General features: G+C 35.5%; 1 protein-coding gene across 3 annotated transcripts; it reads left to right on the top strand.

Annotated features, from left to right (window-relative positions):
* Window positions 1-221: 221 nt before the first annotated feature.
* On the top strand, window positions 222-6945 carry LOC107962588 (CCR4-NOT transcription complex subunit 10). Of its 3 annotated transcripts, none has more exons than XM_041115105.1 (7): window positions 226-352; window positions 604-817; window positions 2618-2704; window positions 3306-3485; window positions 3582-3668; window positions 3749-3820; window positions 4550-6945. In XM_041115105.1, exons 2-7 carry the CDS (start codon window positions 629-631, stop codon window positions 6497-6499), a joined length of 2565 nt encoding a protein of 854 aa, XP_040971039.1. In that variant the 5' UTR covers window positions 226-352; window positions 604-628; the 3' UTR covers window positions 6500-6945. The 3 variants fall into 3 exon arrangements, with proteins under 3 accessions (XP_016754526.2, XP_040971039.1, XP_040971038.1); XM_041115104.1 differs by having other exon boundaries at window positions 3303-3485; XM_016899037.2 differs by having other exon boundaries at window positions 222-817; window positions 3303-3485.
* The last annotated feature ends 770 nt before the right edge of the window (window positions 6946-7715 follow it).

The following is a 7715-nucleotide window of genomic DNA, read 5'->3' as shown; positions in this document are numbered from 1 at the left end:
TCTCTTAAAATATTAAATAATTTATAAAATTAGTAAATCTCGAAATTTCATTTTAAATATTAAAAAAAAAAGAAGAAAATTATAGGGCTCTTTGAATGAGGTTTATCTCCAATACGGTGGTTTATATCTAATTTCACCATTTTTATTATTATTACACTAATCGCAGAGACTCTTAAGTTGGAATCTTTTATAAGATAAAAAATTCCATACCCCTCCGTAGTTTAATATTTCAACTCATTTTGGACTTCAAAGAAAAAAAAGAGGAAAAAAGAAAAGGAAAAAAAAAACGAAAGCAAAATCTCGCATTCCCCCTTCTGGAGTCTATCAGTATCTCTCCCCGAATTGGGTCGGCGTAGGTTTTTACTGTCTCTTACATTTATCCCTCATTTCTTCATTTCTGCAAATCAGGAGACACCCATCCCAAAATAACGCTCGCCCATTTTCCTCTTTTGCAATTTCTCCTAAACCTTTTCAGGACTATCTACTAGTAAAAATCCCCAAATGATTTTTTTTAAAAATGCTATACCACATTCTTAGCTAGGGTTTTTTTATTCGCTACGCCTGAGATTCTTTTTTTTTAAATTTTAATTTCAATTTTCTTAGCAAGTTTGATTGGTCTGATCTGATCATGGATTCGCGAGATTCATCATCGTCGCCGGCTCCAAATCGAGATAGTTCCGCCGGCGAAGACGATGGCGTCCTTCCCGTTACTGCTGCACTCGCTAAAGAAGCCGCTCTTCACTTCCAGTCTAGAAATTTCTCCGAGTGCGTCGATGTGTTGGATCAGCTAAAGTTGAAAAAGGAAGGCGATCCAAAGGTACTTTTTTTTTTCAAATTATTTCGCACATGCACGTATTTGTTTCGTTAGTAGATGCGATTGACCCGATTCATTTCTTATCTCGTATCTTTTTTCTTATTTGTTTATTCCTTAAGTTGGAATTTTAACTTCATTTTATCGCGTTTTGTTGTGTAATTTTCCGACTCACTAAAACTTGATTATCAGCTGATTACGGTTGCTGAATTTCTTAAACGAATTAAGCTTAATACTCTAATGTTCACTTCTTTTTTGTATAGTTAATTATTATCATCATATACGTTACCGTGGATTTTAGAAACTCCATAACCATTCTTACTATTGCTGTATTGTGTTTCCACTATATATATTTAACTCATTAATTCCATTGTCGATTTTATTGTCTACACTTAAAGGCATTCATGGCTGTCAGTTAACTTGCTTGGGGCGTTTTTGAACTTTCATATAGGATAGTAATTGTGTACTTAATAAGCATGTGGCAGATTAGGAGAGTCCCATGTGGAGATTTTAGCTTCACCAGTATAGTCCTTTTTTTTCCATGGAGACAGTAGATTCTTTTATGTTAAACATACTACCAAATAGTGTATTCCATTGCAATTTCTCCTAGGCTCCTGCTAATGAATGATATGGATGTTTGAGTTATGATTAGTTTAATTGAATTTCAAATGCAATTTATCCTGTGGTGCTTAATTGAGTAAAACCTAGTCAATATATGACAAGTTGGACTAGAGGGTAGTTATCAAAGATGAAATTCAGAGTTGGTTACGGTGCTGTCATCGTTTTATTGTTAGGCTGGAGAACTATACACTGACATTTGTGTCATGTGCTATGATATGTTACAAAATATTATGGGTTCTCTCTTTCAGCAAGGAAATGGTTAAAATTTTATTCTCAAGTTATCAGAGTGTTTAGTAAATACTAGCATGTTACGGATACTTTTTGTAATGCATCAAAAGAAATAATGTTGAGCTGGAGTGGACTAAGAGCATTTCAAGTTCCTCTAATTTTTAAGTAGTTTCTGAGTACAATGATGTTTCATGACCTCCTAATTGTTGATATCATAAATTTCAATGTTTAGTTACTCGTATTGGGTCAACTAGATAAAAAATTCAGTGAAATGAGTGTGAGAATGTTCACTGGCAACTAGTTTTTGCTGAACGTATATTATATTAAATTGAGATGCTTTTTTCTTTTAAAACTTTTTAGGCTATAATTTAGAAAAAAAAATTCTATATTACTATTAAAATAAAAATTAATGATTTTCAAAATGAATTTTTTTAAAATTTTAAAACAGCTTTAAATTATTTTTCCATTTTAGGCTATTTTAAATATTATGTTAATTTTTATCCAAGCCAAAACAAGAAAGTGTCTTAATTCAAAAACGAACCAAGTAAAAGAATGGATAATGATTCAAAAAAAAAAAAAAGTGCTAGTGGTTCTATCATTCAAGATTTGACGGCTTCAAGGCTGAAATTATTGTTATACAACTTTCAGATTCTACTCAATGTAGTGAAGAAATTATCTAAATATATTTGGGATGGAGCTTTTGTAGCATGTCGAAATAGTTTTTGTAGTGCTAACTAGTACTTATAACATGCTGTAGTAAAATTGAGTATTTATTTAATCAGAATGGGTTTTTATTTTATCAATTTTGTCAGCATGAATAAGTTCAGCTGCGGAAGGATTTGTAAGCATGAATACATTAATCAATAACTTCACTTGAATAGCTTTTTACTTCTTTTATAAGTTTGCCCTCTCTGTGGGTGCCGTTAAAATATTTTGATCCAATCGATTGTTCAACAGGTTCTTCATAATATTGCAATTGCGGAATTTTTTCGGGATGCTTGCTCAGATCCAAAGAAGTTGCTTGAAGTCCTTAACAATGTCAAGGTACACATGATTTTTTACCTCCTGGTTTCCTTGGCTGTGCTCTCCCACGAATTTTCTCATTATTAAACAAGTTATGTACCTTCTGTAAAGAATGATTTATGTTTTCCCCAGTTGAAATGGAAGGTGAGTGGAAATCTACTGCTACAGATACTATAGCAAAATTTTAAACAAATACGAAAAACTTATTTTCATCTTCTACTTGATTGAAATAATTTTTGTGAAGCAATTCTCCTCTGTTTAAATGAAAGTTGTTTGTAGGTTGTTTTTCAATTGCTATCACAATTGGGTTAGACTTTCACCAATATGAACTGTGATTACCATTATGAAATCACCACTAGTTAGTATTTACTCTAGGAGATTTGCTATGACATTTATGTATTTGATCACATTTGGTTTGGGCTTGAGGCTCCTGTAGTTGAGTCTTGTGATGAATTCATTTTATTTCTCCCAGTCGCTCTAAATAGGAAAAAAACAATTTTGAGTAGGAGATTTATTGCTAGTTGGATAGAGACTTGCATTGCTATGTCCATGATTTATTTTAATTTAATCTATTCCTGCAATATTTTTTTGCATCTTTCTCTCATTTCTGCTGATTCAGAAGAGAAGTGAGGAGCTTGTTCATGCATCTGGGGAACAGGCAGAGTCTGGTAGCAATGATGGTAATAAATTTACTTCAGGCTCAAAAGGAAGTGGTACAACTATTCAGCAGTTTTCTTCTTCAGATAGCGCCAGTGTTATCTACACAGTTGAATCTGATGCCTCTGTGGCTGCACTAAACATAGTATGCCCTCTTTTTGTACTTTCAAGAGCTCAGGAACAATTATCTTTTCATCAATGGCTTGCAGTAACATGTTTGTTGTGAATTGATTTAATATAGGCAGTCATTTGGTTCCACCTTCATGAATACTCAAAGGCATTATCAGTTCTTGAACCTCTGTATCAAAACATTGAACCAATAGATGAGGTATTTATTTTTATTTATTGTCATTTTGTTTAAACATTTGTTGGTTTGTTTTAATTGCTTCCCTTTTTATTTATATGCAGACAACAGCCCTTCATATCTGCTTATTGCTGCTGGATGTTGTGTTAGCTTGCCGTGATGCTTCGAAAGCTGCTGTAAGTTCTAAATATTTGTAGTGTTATTGCTTGGAATTCCTTCCAAATTGAAAATTCCTTGCTAATATCTATTGGACCAATTTAGATACGACTGTATGATAGCTATGACTAACTGTTAGCCTTGTAATTGGGGGTTGAGGAAAGTAAAAGATGATAAAAGACTAGCTTGTGTATAGTGATGTGCAAATTTGTCTACTTAAATGTCCCTAGAGAAATGGAGTGATTTAGCTTAAACTTCCTTGTCCCATGAAAAATGCTTAGTCTTTTCTGGTTGTGAATTTAGGATTCTATAGCTGTACTGCTTTTCATTGGTTATTTAGATAATTTGGGGCTAAATTTTTAGTATATGGTATTGGCTTTTGGATTTCTTTCATATTTTAGGTTTCCATTTCAGCATAGCTATCTGACTCTGTTCAGAGTTCAGATTATTATAAACCCGGTTTGTACTCTGTTCAGTTCTTATGTGATACACCTTATGTTGCTTATTGTTTGAAAGTACTTTGTAATAAATTGGTGACAAGATGTTTTAACATCTTGTAGGTCATACTTGGTTTGAAGATGTAAATAGGAGATAATTTCTAGCATCTTTGCTGATCTTTTGAAAACTATCATTTACGGCATCCACTGTTGGTCTAGATGTTATGGGAGGTTTTACCATGTTAATGTTTTGTTTAAAATTAATGTTTGTATCTTATACACTTGACACTAAGCAGCTTTAGTTATGTGCAGGATGTTTTAAATTATTTGGAAAAAGCATTTGGTGTTGGCAATGTGAACCAAGGGGAAAATGGTAACATGACCACCACCCTGCAATCCACGAATCTAGTTGGAAAATCTTCCTCTGTTCCTAGCAGCTCTTTCGTCTCAGATGCATCTAGTTCAGACTTAGCTGCTAGTGTAAATGCCTCTGAGAATCCTCTATCTAGAACTTTATCAGAAGACCGACTGGATGAAATGTTTTCAACCCTGGATATTGGTGGACAGAACTTACCACGGCCTACTGATCTTACATCTGCAAATGATCATGCCCGGATCACGGTTGATAGATCAATCTCTGGTGTTGATTTAAAGCTGATGTTGCAACTTTACAAGGTTCGGTTTTTGCTGCTCACTAGAAATGTAAAGCTAGCAAAACGCGAAGTGAAGCATGCTATGAACATTGCTCGAGGGAGAGATTCATCTATGGCTCTCCTTTTGAAGGCCCAGCTTGAGTATGCTCGTGGAAACCATCGAAAAGCCATCAAGTTGTTGATGGCATCAAGTAATCGGACAGATGCAGCAACTTCAAGCATGCTCAATAACAATCTAGGCTGCATTTACTATAAGCTTGGGAAGTATCATACATCTGCAGTTTTCTTTTCCAAGGCACTCAGTGTTTGTTCATCTCTTCGTAAGGAGAAGCCTCTAAAGCTATTAACATTCTCACAGGACAAATCTCTGTTCATAACATATAACTGTGGGTTGCAGTACTTGGCATGTGGGAAACCGATACTTGCTGCTCGCTGTTTCCAGAAAGCAAGTTCAATTTTCTACAAAAGACCCCACTTGTGGCTTCGGCTTGCTGAATGTTGTCTAATGGCTGTAGAAAAAGGACTTGTAAAAGGAAGTCAAACTCCATCAGACAAATCAGAAATTAGAGCCAATGTTATTGGCAAGGGTAGGTGGAGGAAACTTCTAATAGAATATGGGGTTTCAAGAAATGGACATGTAGATTCTGTTGAAAAGAATGGTTGGGCTTTAGGTGGTGATGTGCAGCCTAAACTTTCATTATCCCTTGCTAGGCAGTGTCTCTATAATGCATTGCACTTGCTGAACCGTTCAGAATGGAGTAATTCTAAATCTGTTTTACCCTCCAATTCATCCGTGGAGAAGAGTGAATCAAGAGATGGTGCGTCTTCCAAGAACCTAATCCATAAGAAGTTACCTGTCATCGAATCCAGGGCTTCAACCATGTTAGTTGGTCTAGTTAACTCAAATGGAGATTTGAAAGAGTCAAAGGGGGGAGCTAATCAGGAGATTGTTCAGAACTCCATCTCCTATTATGAAGATATTCACAGAAGAGAAAATCAGATGATTAAGCAAGCTCTTCTTGCTAATCTGGCATATGTAGAGTTAGAACTAGATAATCCTTTGAAGGCCCTCTCTGCTGCACTATTGCTGTTAGAACTACCAGGTTGTTCAAGAATTTATATCTTTCTTGGTCACGTCTATGCCGCAGAGGCTCTTTGCTTACTGAACAAACCTAGGGAAGCTGCGGAGCATTTGGCCATTTATTTGTCTGGGGGCAATAACATTGAATTGCCGTTTAGTCAAGATGACTGTGAGCAGTGGCGAGTAGAAAAACCTGTTGATTGCGAAGAACCAATTGGAGGAGCGGCAGCTGCCAAGAATCCTTCTCATGAGGGCTTGCAGGAATTCATGTTTCTGAAGCCAGAAGAGGCACGTGGAGCGCTTTGTACTAATCTTGCCGCTGTGTCTGCAATACAAGGTGAACTTGAGCGGGCCCACCATTTTGTGACACAAGCGTTGTCCCTGGTACCAAACAGCAGCAAAGCCACTATGACTGCAATTTACGTCGATCTCATGCTCGGTAAGTCACAAGAAGCTCTGCCCAAGTTAAAACATGGTAGTCACGTCAGATTCCTTCCCAGCAGTCTACAGTTGAATAAATCCTCTTAATTGTTGTGTGGGTGGTTACAAATTCGACCGGGAGTGGACCACCACACAGTTGGTAGTTTAGCCAGATAGGTAATCAATCCTTTTAGAGGATTTGTATCATATATAATATAGTTCAAATTCAGATAATAAGTTTTTTGGCTTTTTCTTCTCCCTTTTAATTTTTCCACATCTAGGGTTCATTTTTCAGTGGCGGGGCTGATTTTCCACCTGTGAATTTGAGAGTATGTAGTAGTTCCAATTCAGGCTTATATTGTGTTCTAGTGGCTAATCCCCTCTGGTATTGGAAGAAAAGAGAGATTTAAACGGCATAGATTTTTGTTCATTTTGGATTTGAAATCCTGAGTCATTCATTCAAAACGGGTTATTGCTTTGCCTTCCAATTTCTTAATTCTTAATTTATGTAATACCCTGTAATCATTTTAGAATTCAAAAACTCATTTTCCATGTCTAAACACTCTCGATATTGGATTAATTTCTGGACTTGACAAATAATTCAATCTTTCGGCTCTGCGATACGACTCATATATATATCTTCCAAATTCCAACTATAATCCTTCGCAGTAACCATTTATTATATTATGAAAGGGGGATATAATTAAGTTGGGTTTGGTTACAAGACAATGTGAGATTTTGCATAAGACAAATATTATTTTGAATCGGTACTTTTATCTTGCTAAGTATGTCAAAGATTTTGGAAAATAGGGGTAATTTCGACACTATTTATTTCGACAGTCTTACATTTCCCTGGTAATGTTTCTTTTTTTTTTTATGATGATATGATAAAATAATTTTTGATCCCTGAACTTGAACAATCTAAAAGTTTGATGATATAGCACTCTGAGTTTGAAAAATAATTTTTTTATGATGATATGATACAATCTCAGAGAGTAACACTCTCACCCGACTCGATCGCCGAATTTGGGTATGGAGTGTCGCAATTGAACTGGACTGCTCCTAACCACAAATTTCCTACTTAACTATTTTTGGAGAACAAATTTCATTACTCATCAATAATTATTCTTATAACTGAAGCCTTAAATGAAAATATAACTTACTATCTCTAATTTCAAACTCTAAGGGAACTACTTGATTACATTATATTTGTCCCCATGGCGAAGTTCCTAAAGGTGCCCCACTTTCTTGATTCCACACGATCTGGATTAGTCCCTTCTTGAGTTCCTTATCCAGCGAATCCTGCAATCACAAGTCAACCATT

Source organism: Gossypium hirsutum, chromosome A06 (genome assembly GCF_007990345.1).
Source record: "Gossypium hirsutum isolate 1008001.06 chromosome A06, Gossypium_hirsutum_v2.1, whole genome shotgun sequence".
NCBI lineage: Eukaryota > Viridiplantae > Streptophyta > Magnoliopsida > Malvales > Malvaceae > Gossypium > Gossypium hirsutum.
The sequence above is the reverse complement of the archived record's forward strand: the minus strand, read 5'-3'. Positions and strand labels throughout refer to the sequence as shown.